Source organism: Physella acuta, unplaced genomic scaffold (assembly GCF_028476545.2).
Source record: "Physella acuta isolate Inbredline_101_S28 unplaced genomic scaffold, ASM2847654v3 ptg000222l, whole genome shotgun sequence".
NCBI classification, from domain to species: Eukaryota; Metazoa; Mollusca; class Gastropoda; family Physidae; genus Physella; species Physella acuta.
In genome coordinates this window covers 811714-836246 of record NW_026731741.1, presented here as the reverse complement: position 1 = coordinate 836246, position 24533 = coordinate 811714, and the positions used below count along the sequence as shown (strand labels likewise).

Below are 24533 nucleotides of genomic sequence, written 5' to 3'. Positions count from 1 at the left end.
CATACTCAGCTGCTAATACTAATAAAGGAGCATTTAATAAGGTCTCAATATACCTGAAGGTATTTAATTTTTACGCTTTAACTAAGTTTAACGATGAGATTTAACAACAAACTTAGCATAACATAATAGTCGTTAGTCCTATGTACATTTAAAACATTATATATATATATATATATATATATATATATATATATATATATATATATATATATATATATATGTTTATATATATATATCAAGAGAATATCATTTAAAAAATCTCATGTCTTGATCTATCCTGTGTACATTACACCTGTAAAATAAAGAAACAAGTTAATAAAAAGTCTAGTGACAATTTAAGCGCAATTTCCTTAATTAATTTTTTGTGACCGAACGAAAGGATATTTTGAAAACTTTCTTCGGCAATATTGTTCTAAATTATGGCAGGAATCGATTGGTAAATGTTTCAAGTCGCTAAGTGGTTTGGTTGCCGAGATATGGGCCAAAAACTGCATTTTTCCGAGGTTTTTTGGCTTTTCCGGGAAATCCAGGATGGAATTCCGGGAATTTTTTTAGCCCACAATCATCCTCGGAACTTGCTTAACATATTTGCTTTTGGGACTAGTCCTCGATATTGCTTCGTTGAGGAGGAGATACGACTTAAAGCTGTGTAAAGCTGCGGACACACATCCATCCAGAAATAACGAATTAATAATCGCAATTGCCAGTATGGAAATTGCGCTAAAAAGGGGTGGGGGCGGGGAGTAAAATATTACTAGTGTAATGATTCTTATATTTTCAGTTACTTCTCCATAAACTAGACACGTTATGGTGTTGTGAATACACCATGTGTGATGTTGGTGATGACGTGAAACACGAGGACAATCCACGACCCCCCTCCCCCACCCTTTCGATAGTATTAGATACGTGGTCTTGTTCCAAATGGGCTGTAAAGGCCGTCCCGAGTTAAATGGATCCATTAAATTAGTGCCTGGTGTTAGATATCCTCAAGGTTTTATGAGCAAACGGTAGATAGCAATCTGTCCTAACAAACAGACGTATCGGGTTATGCTGACGTACTGAAGTATGACCTACCTTGAAAACTGCACACAAAATAGGTGGCCTTGAACTTACCCGATAATGGAGTTCTTACTAGGTCAAATAGCCAAAGTTTAAATATTTTTGTGTGGGCTCCGAAATGGATCAACAAAGTCGGCGGGGTTCATGTAAGTACAACGTCCCAGAGTCTACCTAGCTCTGACGGGTACCTAACTCGCGTTAGGGAACGTAAAAGCGGCCGGGCAACGTTCTAACCACACTATCCTTTCGTATGCCGAGGTCACTTGCCCCATAGACCGTCATATGTGAAAGGGAACTACTTTTTCACAGCGCATAATTCAAATCCTTGTCCTAATAAATAGCCTGTTCTCGATGAGTTGCTGTCCCCAGCTATTGAGCCTCATCTGCTCCGGGATTTTAACAACCCTACGCGACATCGACCTCAACACGCCGACCCCAGATAACATCTTACAGGTATAAAAATAAAACCCCCACCTGCGACGGCTCCTGTGACAAAGTTGGCCAGATTCCCCGCCACGAAGGCCCGCAACACCAGAGCGATGACGTCTTTCTTCCTTGAGGGACACATCGGTATCAACGTCCCCATACAGAAACCTATGGCAGGAAACGCTGAAATGCCGCACAGGGCGTACGTCGTTATGACCTCCGACCTTTCCTACCAGGAAGAAAAGGCACAGTTTATAAACATGGGTAGGAATAAAAAATGTGCTGATAATTTAAAAAAATAATAATGGGACTCTAGGGACAAAGATGATGGCAGAAAATGTAACCAACATACGGCTAATTAATTTATGATACCATCACATATGTGAACTCTGTCCCGACATAACCTAATCAAGTTATGTGAACTATGACCTCCTACAGAACCTAATTAATGAGCGTCAACTAAGAGCTCCCACAGTGGAGCTATGACCCTAGAAGATCCCAATGAATTCCCTTTGAGTCCGCCAGGCCGGTAAATCGGCTTCAACATTAGGCATATATGTCCGAAAAGCCGGTTTTCCGGCCCGATGATCTAGCGTCATATTCCTAGCGGCCGGTATACCGTCTAATTAAATATAATTAGCGGAAGACTTACTAAAACTGCGCAAACGTCTTTTTAGTGCGTGATTATGATTCTAAAAAAAGATTTTAGGAAAAGTGAAAGTGTTTACATTTCGTAGCAATGCCGCCGAAATGAAAAGCTGAGCCACAGCCATCGACTTCATCACAAAAAGTTGGTGCAAAAGATGAAGCAAAAGACCGAAATATCAACAAAAGAAGTAGAATGACTGCGTCTCAGGCAATACAACTACTTACTGATTCTGATGAAGAAGATAATATTCCTGGCCTATATTGTGATCATAGTGACGTTGAATTTGAGACTGAACTCAGTGACATTGAAATTGACAGTGACAATGAAACTGTTCAAGTACGTTATGATGCACGTGGTGCCAAGGACAAAGACGTGCCGAAACGAAAAAAAACTGTTTACTGGTGCAAAACATGCTAAGTTTTTCTTTGCATTGGGTCCGGCAGTGATAACTGTTTTGAAAGTTATCACACAAAAGTGGACTTCTGGCGATGAACTAGTATGGCCAGGTATCAATAATAACAAAACAATTACTAAATGTAAATTTGTTTCTTCTATGTTCTATCAAAACAATAATTATGTGTTCGATTTATATACATTGTTCTGTTCATACATTGCAAACAAATAAAGAATTTCAGAATCTTTCTGCTTTGGGGTTTGATCCTGAGTCTGGATACCAAATTTGGCTTGATTATCTCAAACGGTTCAAAAGTTATAGCCAAAGTTAGAAGCAGATAAGTGAAAATTGGTTTGGCCCTGGGAGCTCAGGAAATGGGAGAAACTAGGCCAGGGAGGCCAGGGCTCAAAGGGTTAATGTAAACTATAACCCCAATCATCTCGATGAATGAATAAATTTAAAGTATGACCCCCAAAGATCCCAAAATGAAGGAGTGTAAACTAAGCCCAAATATATTCCAATGAAATAATGTAAACTATGCCCATTAAAGTTCCCAATAAATTAATGTAAACTAAGACCTCATGTGAACTATGACCTTTAAAGATCTCAATGAATGAATGAGAACTATGGATTAGTTTACATTCCTTCATTGTGGGATCTTTTGGGTCATAGTTCCCATTCAGTCTGCCCAGACGAAGCTTACCGTCATGAACCCTTTGACCAAGGTGGTGTTGGTCCCCTCCAGTATGACGTCCTCACCTGACAGGTACCAGGTGCCGTTCATCTCTCTGGTGTATTCCTCAAACACTCGACGGTTCTACAAGAAAAATAAATCCAAGATTCTCCCGTCACGTTCAGAATTTATTCAGGGCCATTCACCCAACAGGTTTTAGTTCTAATGTAATATCCCGACAGTAAACACCAAACACTGCGTAGGAGACAGCTGATTCTTTGAGTTCTGTATGATTTCTAGCTATGCTTGGTCTGGATTATGAACTTACGCGCTTAGAAAAAAATGTTTTAAAAGCAGATTTTAAACTTAAAATTTGTACTGAAGTGGATTGTGTATCAGGAATTAATCAGCGAATACGAAGCTTTCATGTTGTGTATTGAGAGAGCCGGGACGTGTAATATCTTATTTGGAAATTTACTTTACCTACCTGGAAATGTAATTTTCTTACCTACAAATCTATTTACTAACCTGCAATTCAACCTAGATATCTATGTCTTAACTAGAGAAGTAATTGTTTTAAAATTTACTTGTCTGAAATAAAATTGTCTTGAGTGAAATTGAAAGTGTATTGGGTGGAAGCCTAATTGTCTAACCTGGAAATGATATTGTCTCACCTGTAAGTGTAATGGTCTCACCTGTAAGTGTAAGGATCTCATCTTAACATGTAAATGTCTCACTTGGACATGTAATGGTCTCACTAAGTGTAAGTGGTCTAACCTGTAAGTGTAATGGTCTCACCTGTAAGTGTAAGGATCTCATCTTAACATGTAAATGTCTCACTTGGACATGTAATGGTCTCACTAAGTGTAAGTGGTCTAACCTGTAAGTGTAATGGTCTAACCTGTAAGTGTAATGGTCTCACCTGTAAGTGTAATGGTCTCACTTGGACATGTAATGGTCTCACTAAGTGTAAGTGGTCTAACCTGTAAGTGCAATGGTCTAACCTGTAAGTGTAATGGTCTCACCTGTAAGTGTAATGGTCTCACTTGGACATGTAATGGTCTCACTAAGTGTAAGTGGTCTAACCTGTAAGTGCAATGGTCTAACCTGTAAGTGTAATGGTCTCACCTGTAAGTGTAATGGTCTCACTTGGACATGTAATGGTCTCACTAAGTGTAAGTGGTCTAACCTGTAAGTGTAATGGTCTAACCTGTAAGTGTAATGGTCTCACCTGTAAGTGTAATGGTCTCACTTGGACATGTAATGGTCTCACTAAGTGTAAGTGGTCTAACCTGTAAGTGTAATGGTCTCACCTGTAAGTGTAATGGTCTCACTTGGACATGTAATGGTCTCACTAAGTGTAAGTGGTCTAACCTGTAAGTGTAATGGTCTAACCTGTAAGTGTAATGGTCACACTTGGACATGTCATGGTCTCACTAAGTGTAAGTGGTCTAACCTGTAAGTGTAATGGTCTCCCCTGTAAGTGTAATGGTCTCACCTGTAAGTGTAATGGTCTCACTTGGACATGTAATGGTCTCACTAAGTGTAAGTGGTCTAACCTGTAAGTGTAATGGTCTCACCTGTAAGTGTAATGGTCTCACTTGGACATGTAATGGTCTCACTAAGTGTAAGTGGTCTAACCTGTAAGTGTAATGGTCTAACCTGTAAGTGTAATGGTCACACTTGGACATGTCATGGTCTCACTAAGTGTAAGTGGTCTAACCTGTAAGTGTAATGGTCTCCCCTGTAAGTGTAATGGTCTCACCTGTAAGTGTAATGATCTCACCTAGACATGTAATAGTCTCACCTGTAAATGTAATGATCTCACATGTAAGTGTAACGGTCTCACCTGAATCATCTTCCCCAGCTCGGCGTATGCCACAAAGGGCGTGGCGAAGAACTTGATGCCGATGAGCGCCCCGATCTTGCCACAGTCCTCAGGGGTGGCGCCCATGACGTAGGTGAGGGGGAACATCAGGTAAGAGCAGATGATCTGGGGACAACAGACAAGACAGTGTTAGTGTAGTTGACACTCTTGGGTTAGCCGTACCCCATAATAATATATCCTTTTGTTTATTTATAAATCAATGAAAATAACCTGTTTAAAATCTATGTTTACTAAAATAAACACAAAAAATTGGACAAAATAAAATTTACACGACTAACTAGTTCATGTATTCTGAAACATACATAAACGAATACAAATGAATAAAAACATCCCGAATGACTGGGTATTCGCTCACATCAAATGTCAAATCCGATACCCCAGCACGCTCCCCGATCCAGACGAAAATTTTGTTCAAAAGGTTGAGTATCGATACGAAGGCTATCATGTTCACCATGATGGCGGCCACAAGCTTGGTAGAGAAGGCCGCCCCATCAGATGCGGCCTGGAGTAGGTTCTGTGTAGACCTGGGGAGGTAACACGGGCATGTATCAGGCTGCGGGGGGGGGGGGGGTGTGGAGTGGGCGGGGCGGGGGTAGTTATGTTTCTATACAATAACAAATTTGACATTTCAGAAGTGTCTCGAGGTTTTGTTGACAAAGGGAGACGAATTTGAGAACTATCTCTTCTATATAACGAAGCGTTATCAACAGTAGATTCTATAGCACCATAACGGATACACACGATTTGAAATCTCTTATCAGTTTAACGCCTAAAATAAATACTTTGTTGAACTACAATAGCTTCATTGGATGGTAGAATAAAAAAAAAAGTTATGCGAAGCTAAAATAACATTACAAATATTCAAGAGGTCAGTTTAAAAGAAACAACATTTCAAAAATGTAATTTTTATGTAAAAAACGAACTGGGACAAAGGTGAGAATTATTTTCATTCGCGTTTAATTTCTGTTTACATCAACCTGTTTCTCCTTTTTACTGACGTAGCCTATAGGCGACTGATGGTGGGCTTTTGGCGTTTACAATAATAGTATTAGTGATAAGCCTCATAGTCGTTAACAGCTGCAAAACAGTTTTGAAAAATACGCAGAAATTCCCCACGACAAAATAAATAAATAATAAAAATAATAATATAATTTTTTACTCTGCAATTAAATAAACGCCTTTAAATTATATTTAACAAACAAAAAACAAAAACGCATATATGTAGTTACATTATATGTGACACTCAAACACATGAAACAAAACACTCACACATACAACACGCATAAATATCTTTACATTACACGAGGAACTCACACATGGAAGAAAACACCCACCTATACAGTACTCACTCACAAACACGCACGTATACAGTACTCACTTACAAACACGCACATATATGGTACTCACTCACAAACACGCACATATATGGTACTCACTCACAAACACGTACATATACAGTACTCACTCACAAACACACACATATATAGTACTCACAAACACGCACGTATATGGTACTCACTCACAAACACGTACATATACAGTACTCACTCACAAACACACACATATACAGTACTCACAAACACGCACGTATACAGTACTCACTCACAAACACGCACGTATACAGTACTCACTCACAAACACGCACGTATACAGTACTCACTCACAAACACGCACGTATACAGTACTCACTCACAAACACGCACGTATACATTACTCACTCACAAACATGCACATATACAGTACTCACAAACACGCCTATATACAGTACTCACAAACATGCATATATACAGTACTCACAAACACGCCTATATACAGTACTCACAAACACGCACGTATACATTACTCACTCACAAACATGCACATATACAGTACTCACAAACACGCCTATATACAGTACTCACAAACACGCATATATACAGTACTCACTCACAAACATGCACATATACAGTACTCACAAACACGCATATATACAGTACTCACTCACAAACATGCACATATACAGTACTCACAAACACACACATATACATTACTTACTCCTCATCCCGCATCTTGATGTTGCTCTGACTCTCCAGGTCGACCCTCTCCATCTCAGGGTACATCAGCTTAGAGATGGCCAGGGCTGCTGGGGCAGAGATGACCGCAGCGGTCAGTAGGTGACTAGCTGGTGCCTGTAGGACAATAGAGGTGTGGTCAGTAGAATGTAGGGGGGTGTAGGACAATAGAGGTGTGGTCAGTAGAGTATGGGGGTGTAGGGCAATAGAGGTGTGGTCAGTAGAGTGGGGCCTGTAGGACAATAGAGGTGTGGTCAGTAGAGTGGGGGGGGGAGGTGTAGGACAATAGAGGTGTGGTCAGTAGAGTGGGGGTGGGGTGGGTGTAGGACAATAGAGGTGTGGTCAGCAGAGTGGGGAGGTGTAGGACAATAGAGGCGTGGTCAGTAGGGGAGTGGGGGGGGGCTGTAGGACAATAGAGGTGTGGTCAGTAGAGTGGGGGGTGTAGAACACTAGAGGCGTGGTCAGTAGAGTGAGGGGCTGTAGGACAACAGAGGTGTGGTCAGCAGAGTGGGGGGAGGGTGTAGGACAATAGAGGCGTGGTCAGTAGAGTGGAGGGGTGTAGGACAATAGAGGTGTGGTCAGTAGAGTGGGGGGGGTGTAGGACAATAGAGGTGTGGTCAGTAGAGTGGGGGTGTAGGACAAATGAGGTGTGGTCAGTAGAGTGGGGGGGGGGGGCTGTAGGACAATAGAGGTGTGGTCAGTAGAGTGGGGGGGGGTGTAGGACGATAGAGGTGTGGTCGGTAGAGTGGGGGGGGGGTGTAGGACTATAGAGGTGTGGTCAGTAGAGTGGGGGAGTGTAGGACAATAGAGGTGTGGTCAGTAGAGTGGGGGGTGTAGGACAATAGAGGTGTGGTCAGTAGAGTGGGGGGGGGGTGTAGGACAATAGAGGTGTAGTCAGTAGAGTGGGGGGTGTAGGACAATAGAGGTGTGGTCAGTAGAGTGGGGGGGGGTGTAGGACAATAGAGGCGTGGTCAGTAGGGGAGTGGGTGGGGCCTGTAGGGCAACAGAGGTGTGGTCAGTAGAGTGGGGGGGCTGTAGGACAATAGAGGTGTGGTCAGTAGAGTGGGGGGTGTAGGACAATAGAGGTGTGGTCAGTAGAGTGTGGGGGGGGGAAGTAGGACAATAGAGGCGTGGTCAGTAGAGTGGGGGGGGGGGCTGTAGGACAACAGAGGTGTGGTCAATAGAGTGGGGGGCTGTAGGACAATAGAGGCGTGGTCAGTAGAGTGGGGGGGGGCTGTAGGACAATAGAGGTGTGGTCAGTAGAGTGGGGGGTGTAGGACAACAGAGGTGTGGTCAGTAGAGTGGGGGGCTGTAGGACAATAGAGGTGTGGTCAGCAGAGTGGGGGGGGGGTGTAGGACAATAGAGGTGTGGTCAGTAGAGTGGGGGGGGGGGTGTAGGACAACAGAGGTGTGGTCGGTAGAGTGGGGCCTGTAGGACAATAGAGGTGTGGTCAGTAGAGTGGGGGGGGGAGGTGTAGGACAATAGAGGTGTGGTCAGTAGAGTGGGGGGGGGTGGGTGTAGGACAATAGAGGTGTGGTCAGCAGAGTGGGGGGGGTGTAGGACAATAGAGGCGTGGTCAGTGGAGTGGGGGGGGGGGGCTGTAGGACAATAGAGGTGTGGTCAGTAGAGTGGGGGGGTGTAGAACACTAGAGGCGTGGTCAGTAGAGTGAGGGGCTGTAGGACAACAGAGGTGTGGTCAGCAGAGTGGGGGGAGGGTGTAGGACAATAGAGGCGTGGTCAGTAGGGGAGTGGGTAGGGCCTGTAGGGCAACAGAGGTGTGGTCAGTAGAGTGGGGGGGGGTGTAGGACAATAGAGGTGTGGTCAGTAGAGTGGGGGGGGTGTAGGACAATAGAGGCGTGGTCAGTAGAGTGGAGGGGTGTAGGACAATAGAGGTGTGGTCAGTAGAGTGGGGGGGGGGGTGTAGGACAACAGCGGTGTGGTCAGTAGAGTGGAGGGGTGTAGGACAATAGAGGTGTGGTCAGTAGAGTGGGGGGGTGTAGGACAATAGAGGTGTGGTCAGTAGAGTGGGGGGGGGTGTAGGACAATAGAGGTGTGGTCAGTAGAGTGGGGGGGTGTAGGACAACATAGGTGTGGTCAGTAGAGTGGAGGGGTGTAGGACAATAGAGGTGTGGTCAGTAGAGTGGGGGGGGGGTGTAGGACAATAGAGGTGTGGTCAGTAGAGTGGGGGGGTGTAGGACAATAGAGGTGTGGTCAGTAGGTGATTGGCTGGGGCCTGTAGGACAACAGAGGTGTGGTCAGTAGAGTGGGGGGTGTAGGGCAATAGAGGTGTGGTCAGCAGAGTGGGGGAATGGGGTGTAGGACAACAGAGTTGTGGTCAGTAGAGTGGGGGGGGGGTGTAGGGCAATAGAGGTGTGGTCAGTAGAAAGTAGGGGGTGTAGGACAATAGAGGTGTGGTCAGTACGTGATTGGCTGGGGCCTGTAGGACAATAGATGTGTGGTCAGTAGAGTGGGGGGGGGGGTGTAGGACAATAGAGGTGTGGTCAGTAGAGTGTGGGGGTGTAGGGCAACAGAGGTGTGGTCAGTAGAAAGTGGGGTGTAAGACAGGTTTGGTCAGATGGGGCGGGGGGGGGGAGAGGCAACAGAGATTTAGTCAGTAGAAACGAAAGTGGTTTGTGTGAGATAGAAGAGGATTATTCAAAGGGGGACTAGGGGTGTAAGACAACAGTAGAAAGGGTTATTTCAAAACTTAGGAACACTCATGTTAAAACAACAACACAGTCTACTCTCCATAAGTTGTGAGATTACCCCAGATTTGATGAACATGGCCATGAAAGCTCCCGAAATGCTGGCGAACCCACAGGTCATGATGGCGTGTAGCTCGGACTTGGTCACTGTGGGGAGGTAGGGGCGGATCAGGAGGGGGGCCTCAGACTGAAACAATGAAAAAAATGGAGAATATGGGAGAATTGTGGAGTGGGATTATAGATGGTGGGGTGTCTTTATTGGAAAGTTGAAGCAAATGATGAAACTCAGTTAAAAAAACTATCTGTATTTGTGCAAACTTCGTGTTATGCATTAGTTACCAAATAAAGAACCATGGGGTAGTTACATTTACAAAGTTTGCTACCACATAAAAACCAGCTTTTCTGAAACTCTATTCATGTTTCAAACACCCTCCCTCCTCCTCCCGTTTGAGATATTTTGCAACATTTAATGACAAACGGAAATTCAATAGCAGGACTATCTCACGTATCAAGAACACCTTGAAAACTCCTGACACTACAAAAAAAAAAGACGACCTTGATCTATTTTAACATGTTGATTTATTCGCGTGATACGATTTAGTATTTATTTTTTATAGTTTGATGCAAAAAAAATATTCGCACATTAAATCTCTTAAAATCGGGCAAAGTTTTACATCAAAATGCTACACACTGCTACATATCACACATTTTTTTCAAATATCATCCCTCTGAGCCATCTTTCAAAATCAGCTCTCATGATTCCCACTAACCAACCCAACAACATCATTTAGCATTCTAAAACATACACACACCTTCCCACCACATCATTATTTCACATCCTAAAGACAACTACCCACCACCTGCCAACAACATAATTACTTCACATATTCAAGACAACCACCCACCACCTCCCAACAAAATCACTTCAAAACAACCACCCACCACCTCCCAACAACATCATTACTTCACATCCTCAAGACAACCACTCACCATCTCCCAACAACATCACTTAGCAGCTTCAAAACAACCACCCACCACCTCCCAACAAAATCACTTCAAAACAACCACCCACCACATGCCAACAACATCATTACTTCACATCCTCAAGACAACCACTCACCATCTCCCAACAACATCACTTAGCAGCTTTAAAACAACCACCCACCACCTCCCACTAAACTTCACATCCCCTCCCCCCCCACCCATCACGTGACTCACCAGACCAATGAAAATGTTGGCAGCTGAGACCACCGATTCGACCGGGCCAGTCTCCAGACACAAGGACAGACCCCGACCTATCTTCAGCACGATAAACTCCAGCACACCGAAGTAGTCCATGATGAAGATGCACGAGTTGAAGAACACGATCACGCCCGCCGTCTGAGGAGCACAGTATATCGACATGTCAACCTTTAGTGGTGTGTACTTGGTTATGGTGTCTCCATGTTACAAGATTCAATATGATCTAACTCCGTCAACCGTGATTAAAATATAATTACGATTTGTCGTCAAACAGATTTAAAATACGCTGTCTGTTTCTTATGAGGTAGTTTTTAATTTATCTCCTTATTTAGGACGGTGAAACCCGGGGTGACACCCCCTCCCCGAACACCCCCTTGCGACGCCACTGAATGAATGTTTATATCCGAACAGTGCGTGGACCTTATGCAGAATATCATAGCATGACTTGGCACATACAATTAGCTAAGACCAACAAAACGCATGTTAATCTAATTTTTTTTTGTTCAGCCATATCAGCCAGAAATAAAATCTAAAAAGAACCGAAACACTAAAACTCATTTATCGAAACTCCTAATCAAACATTCAGTAGTGATACGGTAGAACTACCAGAACACAGAGACAAACCTCAAAGAAAAACCCAGCTTTAGTGGCCCTGAAACTGTCCCCAAACACGAAGGCCGAGCCCATGTCTGAGAGCCGCACAAAGGCGTGGACAATGTCCCCCATCCACTTGAAGGCCTCGTAGCCGATGACCGTCCTCAAGGTCAAAGTGGCGAAGGCGAATTGGATGAAAAAACCCCAGAACACCGGATGCCAGTTGACCTAGATACCAAAATAAAAACGAAAAGTTAAATTAAATGCATAATTTATCATATGCTTTCCTATCTGATTTTTATTTTATAAATTTAAGCAGATAAATTTTACTTTTTGTGGGTTTTGAAATAAACTTTGTCGAAACTTAGTGTGTTATTAGTGCAAGAAATCACAGCTAGTTACCTTGCTAGGCCTCTCGGTACAAGTAAGAAAGCCTAAGTGATTACCTTGCTAGGCTTGTATGAAAAGATGAAGCAGACGAGCAGCAAGCAGAAGATACCAAGCACGGCTTGTCCGTTGTGTACCGAGTGACCGATGACGTCAATGGCAAAGTACACACACAGCAGGACAGAGGCGACAATGTAGAGGCCGCTAGAGACATAAGTAAAATAAAACTTTCAGTCTTAGAGAGGTACAATGAAAACACAAGTATATTATCAGGATTAAAAACACACAAAAATATTGTAAAATTTATTTTTTTGTTAATGGGGACCCTTTAAATTAGCCAGCTAAAGTGTGACCCCATTTCTTCTGTCTACAAAAAGGAATTGATGAGATGATTTAGAAAATAATGCTAAATTTTTTTTATAACAGAGGGTTATTCTTAAGAATATGGTTCGTGATTTATTGCGAGTACTGGAAGACGCAATACTGCTACAATCGATATCTCTTTTACTGTGGCCGACTGTACAGTTTATCTAAGCATCGCCCTCATTTATGCAATTTAAGTACTGACTATCTAAGGACCGCCCAGACTGTGTACAACCTAAGTACTCACTATCTAAGTACCGCCCTGCCTGTGTACAATTTAATTATTCACTATCTAAGGACCGCCCTGACTGTGTACAACCTAAGTACTCACTATCTAAGGACCGCCCAGACTGTGTACAAACTAAGTACTCACTATCTAAGTACCGTCCTGCCTGTGTACAATTTAATTACTCACTATCTAAGGACCGCCCAGACTGTGTACAACCTAAGTACTCACTATCTAAGGACCGCCCAGACTGTGTACAAACTAAGTACTCACTATCTAAGTACCGTCCTGCCTGTGTACAATTTAATTACTCACTATCTAAGGACCGCCCAGACTGTGTACAACCTAAGTACTCACTATCTAAGGACCGCCCAGACTGTGTACAAACTAAGTACTCACTATCTAAGTACCGCCCTGCCTGTGTACAATTTAATTACTCAATATCTAAGGACCGCCCAGACTGTGTACAACCTAAGTACTCACTATCTAAGTACCGCCCTGCCTGTGTACAATTTAATTACTCACTATCTAAGGACCGCCCAGACTGTGTACAAACTAAGTACTCACTATCTAAGGACCGCCCAGACTGTGTACAAACTAAGTACTCACTATCTAAGGACCGCCCTGCCTGTGTACAATTTAATTACTCACTATCTAAGTACCGCCCTGCCTGTGTACAATTTAATTACTCACTATCTAAGGACCGCCCAGACTGTGTACAAACTAAGTACTCACTATCTAAGGACCGCCCAGACTGTGTACAAACTAAGTACTCACTATCTAAGTACCGCCCTGCCTGTGTACAATTTAATTACTCAATATCTAAGGACCGCCCTGACTGTGTACAACCTAAGTACTCACTATCTAAGTACCGCCCTGCCTGTGTACAATTTAATTACTCACTATCTAAGGACCGCCCAGACTGTGTACAAACTAAGTACTCACTATCTAAGGACCGCCCAGACTGTGTACAAACTAAGTACTCACTATCTAAGGACCGCCCAGACTGTGTACAAACTAAGTACTCACTATCTAAGGACCGCCCAGACTGTGTACAAACTAAGTACTCACTATCTAAGGACCGCCCAGACTGTGTACAAACTAAGTACTCACTATCTAAGTACCGCCCTGCCTGTGTACAATTTAATTACTCACTATCAAAGGACCGCCCAGACTGTGTACAAACTAAGTACTCACTATCAAAGGACCGCCCAGACTGTGTACAAACTAAGTACTCACTATCAAAGGACCGCCCAGACTGTGTACAAACTAAGTACTCACTATCTAAGGACCGCCCAGACTGTGTACAAACTAAGTACTCACTATCTAAGTACCGCCCTGCCTGTGTACAATTTAATTACTCACTATCAAAGGACCGCCCAGACTGTGTACAAACTAAGTACTCACTATCAAAGGACCGCCCAGACTGTGTACAAACTAAGTACTCACTATCTAAGGACCGCCCAGACTGTGTACAAACTAAGTACTCACTATCTAAGTACCGCCCTGCCTGTGTACAAACTAAGTACTCACTATCTAAGTACCGCCCTGCCTGTGTACAATTTAATTACTCACTATCAAAGGACCGCCCAGACTGTGTACAAACTAAGTACTCACTATCAAAGGACCGCCCAGACTGTGTACAAACTAAGTACTCACTATCTAAGTACCGTCCTGCCTGTGTACAAACTAAGTACTCACTATCTAAGGACCGCCCTGACCCGCCGACTCTTGTTGGACGTGCCAATGCAGGTCTGGCATTTCTTGAGAGCGCGTGCAAGCCTCGGTCCGTCAATGAGACCTGCAACAATCTTGATGACCACCGCCCCCGTTATGGCGGTCAGTATGTAGGAGCCTTCATCATGGTACCTAAGATGGGATACACAAGTTTGAAAATGATACATAGTTTTTTTCGAAGTTTGTCAACATAGAGTTTACATTAAGAGTATTTATGTGAGAAACTCCAACTAATGAAATTTGAGAAATTATCAAAGTCATGAACATTCGGAATAACATTTTCAATACGTGGTTTAGTAAGAAATAAAAATAAAGCCACGTTGAATGTGAAAACGAAAAGTCAATACATCTAAAAACATGTTTGCTGCCTGTAAAGAGTAAAGCACACCACTTTGAAAACCACACAAAAGAAGTCATTTAAAACAGTTAAGATAAAAAAAAAGTTTTTAACATGTGCAGTTAAAAGTATACGTTTATCCCAACCTTGCATAGCAATACGCCAGCAAATCGTTTTTTGGACTTTTTTTTTTATAGTCATGATTAGAAAAACACTGAATTTGAGTGAACCAGTAATATAAAGCTACTCACCTGTAGTGCACACTGAATATTAGTGAACCAGTACCATAAATTTGAGTGAACTAGTAATATGAAGTTACTCACCTGTAGTGCACACAGTAACCAAAGTAGGTCAGGTACAACGCGAACAGAGTGATCTTGAAGGCCAAGGTCGCCTTCTTCTTGTGCTGGTTCCAGAGCTGGTTGAGCCACACCTCCACCACCTCCACACCCCTGCTACACCTCCCGTGGGGGTAGAGCACCAAATCTCTAGCACTCTCCGTCTCAATGAAAACTTCCGCTTCCGGATGAGTGTCGTCTGCGGAGTGGAAGATGGTGCCGTTTTTCTTCTCCTTTTTGTCCGCTTCAACTAAATCAATTCCATTTTTCTCGCACGGTGACCCCATAGTTAAGTCTAGCGTTGTTACGATCAATGGTAAATGTTTTTTTTTTCCTTTCTCACGAGCTATTTATTTAAAGTCCTTATTTGAAGTCCTTATTTTAAGTCCTCACGATCAAAAATAAAACGTTTGTTTTTCTCTATTCTTTCTCACCAAATATTTTATTGTAAGTCGTATCGCTCTGATACAAAAATTATGATTTTTCTTTGTTTCTTCTCGAAGGTAAGTTGATGGATTCTCAACTCACTGAACTGGAATACAAATAAAACAAGTTAATAAAAAGTCTAGTGACAATTTAAGCGCAATTTCCTTATGTTATCTAAAAATAGCTATGTCGTAGCGTAAAGCACACACGGGGACAAAACACAAGACGTATAATGCTGGGGTGCGTTCAAGCTAGGAGAACGATCGGTTTGTAGGTGTTTATGTAATTTTAAAAACATTTTTGTGACCGAACGAAAGGATATTTTTGAAAACTTTCTTCGGCAATATTGTTTTAAATTATGGCAGGAATCGATTGGTAAATGTTTCAAGTCGCTAAGTGGTCTGGTTGCCGAGATATGGGCCAAAAACGGCATTTTCCCGAGGTTTTTTTTACTTTTCCGGGAAATCCAGGAAGGAATTCCGGGAATTTTTTTGGCCCACAATCATCCTCGGAACTTGCTTAACAAATTTGCTTTTGAAACTAGTCCTCGATATTGCTTCGTTGAGGAGGAGATACGACTTAAAGCTGCGGACACACATCCATCCATCCATCCAGAAATGACGCATTATTAAACGCAATTGTCAGTATGGAAATTGCGCTAAAAATAACTAGTTATTAAACTCATTCGTAGGTTATATAATTTTAAGTTACAATTGATTGATTGCTTACAAAAACAAATTTTATTTAAATATAAAAAACATTAACATTTATACTTGACGTGGATAAAATAAAATATCTTTTAAATACATCTTTCGCAAACTCCAGATAGGTGTCAAATAATCTAGCTAGATTTAGTTTTTTTTTTACTACATTTTCTAACTGCCTTATGAATGTCAAGACATCGTTGAATTAAAATTAAAGTACTAAACTAAAACAAATTATTTTACAAAATTTAGGAGACTGCATAAGTTGAACTAGATCAAGTTTTGGTACTACTCATTTTAACCACGACTATAGACCATTAGAAATAAACATCAAATTTACCTTTTTAACAATTTATCACATAAATGAGAAAAAAACAACATATTTTTCAAAAAATCACATCAATATCTTCCATTTTAATCAAATTATCCTTCATATCAAATATAACAAATAAAATAGTAGGCCTATGTGTTGGATGCAATTAGGAAAAGCTTGTGTATAGCTCGCTTCAATCTTCTAATGATTTGATGAAGCTCATTGAACTAATTGCGTTGACCACGTGAACAGGTGATCAATAAAGTAACACCTGCTCACCTGTGATGTAATGGTGTCAACTCTAACGCCTCGTTGGTCCTAGTGTATGAACAAACAACATTCAGCTGGTAGGACACGAGAGGTGGAGGACACGAGAGGTGTAGGACACGAGAGGTGGAGGACATGAGAGGTTTAGGACACGAGAGGTGGAGGACACGAGAGGTGGAGGACACGAGAGGTGGAGGACACGAGAGGGGGAGGACACGAGAGGTGTAGGACACGAGAGGTGGAGGACACGAGAGGTATAGGACACGAGAGGTGGAGGACACGAGAGGTGGAGGACACGAGAGGTGTAGGACACGAGAGGTGGAGGACACGAGAGGGGGAGGACACGAGAGGTGTAGGACACGAGAGGTGGAGGACACGAGAGGTGGAGGACACGAGAGGTGGAGGACACGAGAGGTGTAGGACACGAGAAGTGGAGGACACGAGAGGTGTAGGACACGAGAGGTGGAGGACACGAGATGGGTAGGACACGAGAAGTGGAGGACACGAGAGGTATAGGACACGAGAGGTGGAGGACACGAGAGGTGGAGGACACGAGAAGTGGAGGACACGAGAAGTGGAGGACACGAGAGGTGGAGGACACGAGAAGTGGAGGACACGAGAGGTGTAGGACACGAGAGGTGGAGGACACGAGAGGTGTAGGACACGAGAAGTGGAGGACACGAGAGGTGTAGGACACGAGAAGTGGAGGACACGAGAGGTGTAGGACACGAGAGGTGGAGGACACGAGAGGTGTAGGACACGAGATGGGTAGGACACGAGAAGTGGAGGACACGAGAGGTATAGGACACGAGAGGTGGAGGACACGAGAGGTGTAGGACACGAGAAGTGGAGGACACGAGATGGGTAGGACACGAGAAGTGGAGGACACGAGAAGTGGAGGACACGAGAGGTATAGGACACGAGAAGTGGAGGACACGAGAGGTGGAGGACACGAGAAGTGGAGGACACGAGAGGTGTAGGACACGAGAGGTGTAGGACACGATAGGTGGAGGACACGAGAGGTGTAGGACACGATAGGTGGAGGACACGAGAGGTGGAGGACACGAGAGGTGGAGGACACGAGAGGTGGAGGACATTCAGCAGGTAGGACATGAGAAGTGGAGGACACGAGAGGTGTAGGACACGTGAGGTGGAGGACACGAGAGGTGTAGGATACGAGAGGTGGAGGACACGAGAGGTGTAGGACACGAGAAGTGGAGGACACGAGAGGTGTAGGACACGAGAGGTGTAGGACACGAGAGGTGTAGGACACGAGAGGTGTAGGACACGAGAGGTGTAGGACACGAGAGGTGGAGGACATTCAGCATGTAGGACACGAGAGGTGTAGGACACGAGAGGTATAGGACACGAGAGGTGGAGGACACGAGAGGTGTAGGACACGAGAGGTGTAGGACACGAGAAGTGGAGGACACGAGAGGTGGAGGACACGAGAGGTGTAGGACACGAGAAGTGGAGGACACGAGAGGGGGAGGACACAAGAGGTGGAGGACACGTGAGGTGTAGGACACGAGAGGTGGAGGACACGAGAGGGGGAGGACACGAGAGGTGGAGGACACGAGAGGTGGAGGACACGAGAGGTGGAGGACACGAGAGGTGTAGGACACGAGAGGTGGAGGACACGTGAGGTGTAGGACACGATAGGTGGAGGACACGAGAGGTGGAGGACACGAGAGGTGTAGGACACGAGAGGTGGAGGACACGTGAGGTGGAGGACACGTGAGGTGTAGGACACGAGAGGTGGAGGACACGAGAGGGGGAGGACACGAGAGGTGTAGGACACGAGAAGTGGAGGACACGAGAGGTGTAGGACACGAGAGGTGTAGGACACGAGAGGTGTAGGACACGAGAGGTGTAGGACACGAGAGGTGGAGGATACGAGAGGTGGAGGACACGAGAGGTGGAGGACACGAGAGGGGGAGGACACAAGAGGTGGAGGACACGAGAGGTGTAGGACACGAGAGGTGTAGGACACGAGAAGTGGAGGACACTAGAGGTGGAGGACACGAGAGGTGGAGGACATGATAGGGAGAAGATACGAGAGGTGGAGGACACGAGAGGTGTAGGACACTAGAGGTGGAGGATACGAGAGGTGTAGGACACGAGAGGTGGAGGAGACGAGAGGTGGAGGTAACGAGAGGTGTAGGACACGAGAGGTGGAGGACACGAAAGGTGTAGGACACGAGAGGTGGAGGAGACGAGAAGTGGAGGTAACGAGAGGTGTAGGACACGAGAAGTGGAGGACACGAGAGGTGTAGGACACGAGAGGTGGAGGACACGAGAGGTGTAGGACACGAGAGGTGGAGGACACGAGAGGTGGAGGACACGAGAGGTGTAGGACACGAGATGGGTAGGATACGAGAAGTGGAGGACACGAGAGGTATAGGACACGAGAGGTGTAGGACACGAGAGGTGGAGGACACGAGAGGTGGAGGACACGAGAGGTGTAGGACAAGAGAAGTGGAGGACACGAGAGGGGGAGGACACAAGAGGTGGAGGACACGAGAGGTGTAGGACACGAGAGGTGTAGGACACGAGAGGTGTAGGACACGAGAAGTGGAGGACACGAGAGGTGGAGGACACGAGAGGTGTAGGACACGAGAAGTGGAGGACACGAGAGGTGTAGGACACGAGAGGTGGAGGACACGAGAGGTGTAGGACACGAGAGGTGGAGGACACGAGAGGTGTAAGACACGAGAGGTGGAGGACACGAGAGATGTAGGACACGAGAGGTGGAGGACACGCGAGGTGTAGGACACGAGAGGTGGAAGACACGAGAGGTGGAGGACACGAGAGGTGGAGGACACGAGAGGTGGAGGACACGAGAGGTGGAGGACACGAGAGGTGTAGGACACGAGAGGTGGAGAACACGAGAGGTGGAGGACATGATAGGTGGGAGTTGTCTCTGTCACAATCAACGTTTGTGTACAAGTTGAGTTCACTAAACCAAACCTATTAGACCACAGGGTAGCTCACATGTAACATGCCCCACAAGTAGAGTTTACTAAACCACACCACTAGACACCACTTGACACCACTAGACACCACTAGACACCACTAGACACCACTAGACACCACTAGACTACAGCCTGCAGCAACAAGTCGCTGACTCCACACATGACATGGAGCATGTTATTGACTTCTGTTTACATGTTATGATACTTTTTTTTAAGCTTCCGACGATTCTCCGACGATTCTCAAACTGTTTTGATCAAAATTTTGCGTCTATTTTAAAAATGTATGATTCACTACGATTACTGGCCAGCTTTGGTTAGGGGTTTCGACAAAATGCTTTAGTGCTGACTGCTGACCTTTGCACTATTTTAAAATTAGCGTATTTGGTTTATCCATCCACTAACACATTCACAATATTCTATTAGTGTTACATAAAAAAAAAATGTTACGGCTCTTGAAATAAGATTGATTGTTTAAATATAAATAGACACTCGAATGTAAATTCTTTAAGACATTGGTATATTGTGTTTAAAACTATAAGACTTCTACAAACTTGATAAATGCTTTAATCGACCAACAGCCGAACTTTAAAAACAAAATATCTTGTTTATCTAACGCATGCGTATTGAATGTAGGCCTACTACGATTTTAAATTAACGAATGATAATGATTTGTTAAATTATATGCAAAGGTTACTTTTTGCTAAATTTATAATTTAAAATATGCCTTTGGTCAGTTTTGATAATTTTTCAAAGTGACGGAGTTATTGCTAACTCCAAAGGTCCCAATATCTGACCCCCGGGAAGATGAGATTAACTGGGGACGTTAACCCATCTAGATGTGGAAACTAAAAAATCAAACATCTGATGCCTTTACCGACTGTTCTTTGCTTGACAAAGGCTATAGAGACAAATCCGGAAAGAAAAGCAGGCTGAAGTCAGAGTCAGCAGTTTATTCGCGATTACATGTTAACATGTAATAATTTGTGTTGGAGTAAAAAGTACTTCAATATTACAATTAAAAGAACGAAGAGGTTTTTCCGACTAGCTGTTTATATTTTGGGTCTTTTCAGGGTACTTGGCTTGACTCCACGAACTTATGGGTTGTTGTCGTCGATTTTTGGAAATTGCAATGCTTGCTTCTATAGATTATATGCTCGCATTAGGTAATCGCTACATTAATGCTTGCATTAGGTAATCGCTACATTAATGCTTGCATAAGGTAATCGCTACATTAATGCTCGCATAAGGCAATTCTTTCTCGCGAATAATATTCAACCCTTCAGTGAGGTCAGCTATAAATTATTATGTAATAAGCTCCTGGCGCCATACTGACCCACATGCATGTCTTAAACTAGATATTGTGAAATATTTTCAAGGATGCTAGAGTTGACAAGACTTGCCCCAAAGAACAAACAGCCTACCCGCACACACGTGCTTTGAACTACGCTTTCCACACTTGACTTATTTTATCATAATTTTCATTAAAAGCACCGGCATAATGTTGTCGGATCTTTACTACACAAAAATAAAACGGTCGTTTGTTCTCAAAATTTCATGTATAGATATTTACATACCGCTACAGTTTTTGTATTCTTTAATAGCTGTATGGATGTTGCAACTGTCCCATTTGGTCTGCTGATGTCATGGAAAAATTTCATTGGTTAGATTGTATTCGCCCAGCTTAATTAGATGTACATACTTGCAAAAGGTTGAGCCCCCTCCCCCTTCTCACCCCGTACCGAGCTGTTATTGTGTGGAAAAGTTCAAAGTTGTGCCAGGTTTGAAATGGAGGGTAAAGAGGGGGCGGGGGGCGTGGGTAAGGAGGGGACATATTGTTTTGGACGAGAAAAAAAGAGAGAGAGAGAGGCATTGGAAATAAGAGTTTATGGGACATTTTCTTATTGGGAACGAGAGAAAGGGGCAATTCACTTTTGGGAAATGAGGGGAGGAGGACATTTACTTTTTGGAAATGAGGAGAAAGGACATTCACTTAATGAAAACGAGAAAGGAGAGGGGCTAAATGTTATCTTTCTTTCTTCACCGTAATGCAAAAAAAAAACAACCTCCGATCATGATGACATTTCTGCCACATAAAAACGTATTAAAATCACACGAAGCGTGAAAACATCCTGTACCACAACTTTCCCTTTTGTTGACACGAACCACATTCTGACCACCACTTCAAAAACTACCAGACAGGCCCTCGTTCGCGCACGAATGATTTCCCCTCAACAAATACCCAACAGACCGTCGAAATCGTTGGAGTTATTTCCCCTTACTGTTCCTTTATGTTCGCAGCGTTCTCTCGTTAAATATTACATGCTACTAGTAACGGACCATACAAACGTTGAGAAATGTAGTTTAAAAAATTACTATTTGATAATTCTCTGGTGTAAGCGCCATGCTGGTTGAGTGGGTTATCTCTTAAGGCGGTGTTTGCTCAGCATGCGAGGTTCTATGGTAGAGCTGAGCTGTGTCAACACTGGCATCCTGTATGCTAATTTTTGTCGTCACGCGCCAGGTGGCTGCACGCGTTACAGGTGGGTGACGAAGGGTTAAGGTTCGAAACTTTTTGAAGGTATGGTGGTGGTAGGGGCGGTGGTAGGTGTGGTGCTAGGGGGTGGTGGGTGGGATGGTGGTAGGGGTGGTGGTAGTGGTTGGTGGTAAGGGTGGTGATAGGGGGTGGTGGGTGGGATGGTGGTAGTGGTTGGTGGTAGGGGTGGTGGTAGTGGTTGGTGGTACGGTTTGGAGGCAGGTTTGGTGGTGGGTGGTTGGGGGGGGGGTGTGTGGTAAGGTTGGTGGTTGAGGTGGTGGTCGTGGTTGGCGGTGGTGGTTGGAAGTGGTGGTAGGGGTGATGATAGGGAGTGGAGGTTGGGTTTGAGGTTTGGGGTTTGGTGGTTGGAGATTTGTGGTAGGGGGGGTGGCAGTGGTTGGTTGTAGGGGGTGATGGGTGGGATGGTGGTAGGGTTGGTGATTAAGGTTAGTGGTTGATGGTAGTGGTAAGAAAGAAATCACACTACGTACCTACCTTCCCGACAGTACAGTCACAAGTCGACTACTGGGCCACGATATTGAAATAAAATATCTTAGTCACAGCATGTTTATACACGATCAACGCGCGCCTGTATAGGTGGCGTTGACACGATTCGTGACGTATGTGTGTCGTAAAATATAACGATTCCACTCTCTCGCCTGGCGCTCTGTCATATTTGAATTGTCATCGGTCATGACTGCTTGTTCTATCGTCCGATAGAATCGGATCGCAAATCGTCTGAGTCGGATGTGTGAACATGTAATGTAAGCAGAACTCACCATGGTCGTGCGGTTCGGTTCGATCGCACCGAGGTTAAGAAGGACGGGTAGTAGTAGCACGGTATTTGACTCGGCAAGGCATGTGCCGAAGGGGGTGGGAGGGTATGAGGTGTGGGGGTGGGAGAATGTAATGTACAAGCGTTTTAATGCCCCACAAGTTTATCAGCCTTCAGGGCCAACAACTCTCTTTGTACAAATGGAAGGTAAAAAAAATATTACAAGTTTTGTTGCACTTACATGAAAGAACATCTTCCACCCTCCTCCCCGCCATGTTATTCAGTATTGTTCGCTCGTTGTTCTGTGCAAACATGCACTCAAAGATTACCTGAGACTCTATGTCACCTGCCTAAGTCAGGTCAACGCTATACAGGTCGCCATGTTTACTGAGAGAGGGGTTTCTTCCCATCTTTATTATGTGGCTCCCCATATAACCTAACCTAACCTAACCTAACCTAACCTAACCTAACCTAACCTAACCTAACCTAACCTAACCTAACCTAACCTAACCTAACCTAACCTAACCTAACCTAACCTAACCTAACCTAACCTAACCTAACCTAACCTAACCTAACCTAACCTAACCTAACCTAACCTAACCTAACCTAACCTAACCTAACCTAACCTAACCTAACCTAACCTAACCTAACCTAACCTAACCTAACCTAACCTAACCTAACCTAACCTAACCTAACCTAACCTAACCTAACCTAACCTAACCTAACCTAACCTAACCTAACCTAACCTAACCTAACCTAACCTAACCTAACCTAACCTCACCTCACCTCACCTCACCTCACCTCACCTCACCTCACCTAACCTAACCTAACCTAACCTAACCTAACCTAACCTAACCTAACCTAACCTAACCTAACCTAACCTAACCTAACCTAACCTAACCTAACCTAACCTAACCTAACCTAACCTAACCTAACCTGCTTTACACCCAGCCTAGATCGATAGCGAAAGTAAACGCGGCAGGGCATAGTGCTCACTACACCATCCCTACATCTGTAGTAAAAAAATAGATGAACTCTACTTCATCAGGCCTACTTTATCTGCCCCTTACTTGACGTCCGTAAATTCGTACCACTACACGCTTTTTTTTTCGGAGTTTTAAATGTTTGAAAATGTACCCACCATCATTAGGAACTAATGACTGAGTGAGTATCAAACACATTTTTTTTCCCATCTCACACCTTACTATAAAAAGTTCAAACTCAAATCATCAAGTTGTTAAATATACAATTAAACAACGCCTGGTCGTAACATAGTATATGTAACTTACGATAGTTGTAACATTTTATACAGAATTTATACTTAAAAATACTTTATTACTAATGATACCAGTTAAATACATTATGTATGATAGTAGTTAAGATTTTTACCTTCTGAATATAGACTGGGAAGAATTGATACAGCTGCTATGTTTTAAAGCTTTAAAATAATTATTTCATAACATGGTTGAG

General features: G+C 43.9%; 1 protein-coding gene across 2 annotated transcripts; it reads right to left on the bottom strand.

The window, feature by feature from the left end:
- Positions 1 to 241: 241 nt before the first annotated feature.
- LOC131937782 (solute carrier family 28 member 3-like) lies at positions 242 to 24533 on the bottom strand. 2 transcript variants are annotated; one of them, XM_059295419.1, is made up of 13 exons: positions 24453 to 24533; positions 15056 to 15602; positions 14360 to 14527; positions 12129 to 12273; positions 11713 to 11910; positions 11065 to 11226; positions 9908 to 10033; positions 7124 to 7257; positions 5445 to 5613; positions 5051 to 5194; positions 3232 to 3345; positions 1534 to 1714; positions 242 to 292 (listed from the first exon to the last, which is right to left on the bottom strand). In XM_059295419.1, the coding sequence occupies exons 2-13, from the start codon at positions 15355 to 15357 to the stop codon at positions 273 to 275; spliced, it is 1863 nt and encodes a 620-aa protein (XP_059151402.1). In that variant the 5' UTR covers positions 15358 to 15602; positions 24453 to 24533; the 3' UTR covers positions 242 to 272. The 2 variants fall into 2 exon arrangements, with proteins under 2 accessions (XP_059151402.1, XP_059151401.1); XM_059295418.1 differs by lacking the exon at positions 24453 to 24533 and adding an exon at positions 16541 to 16631.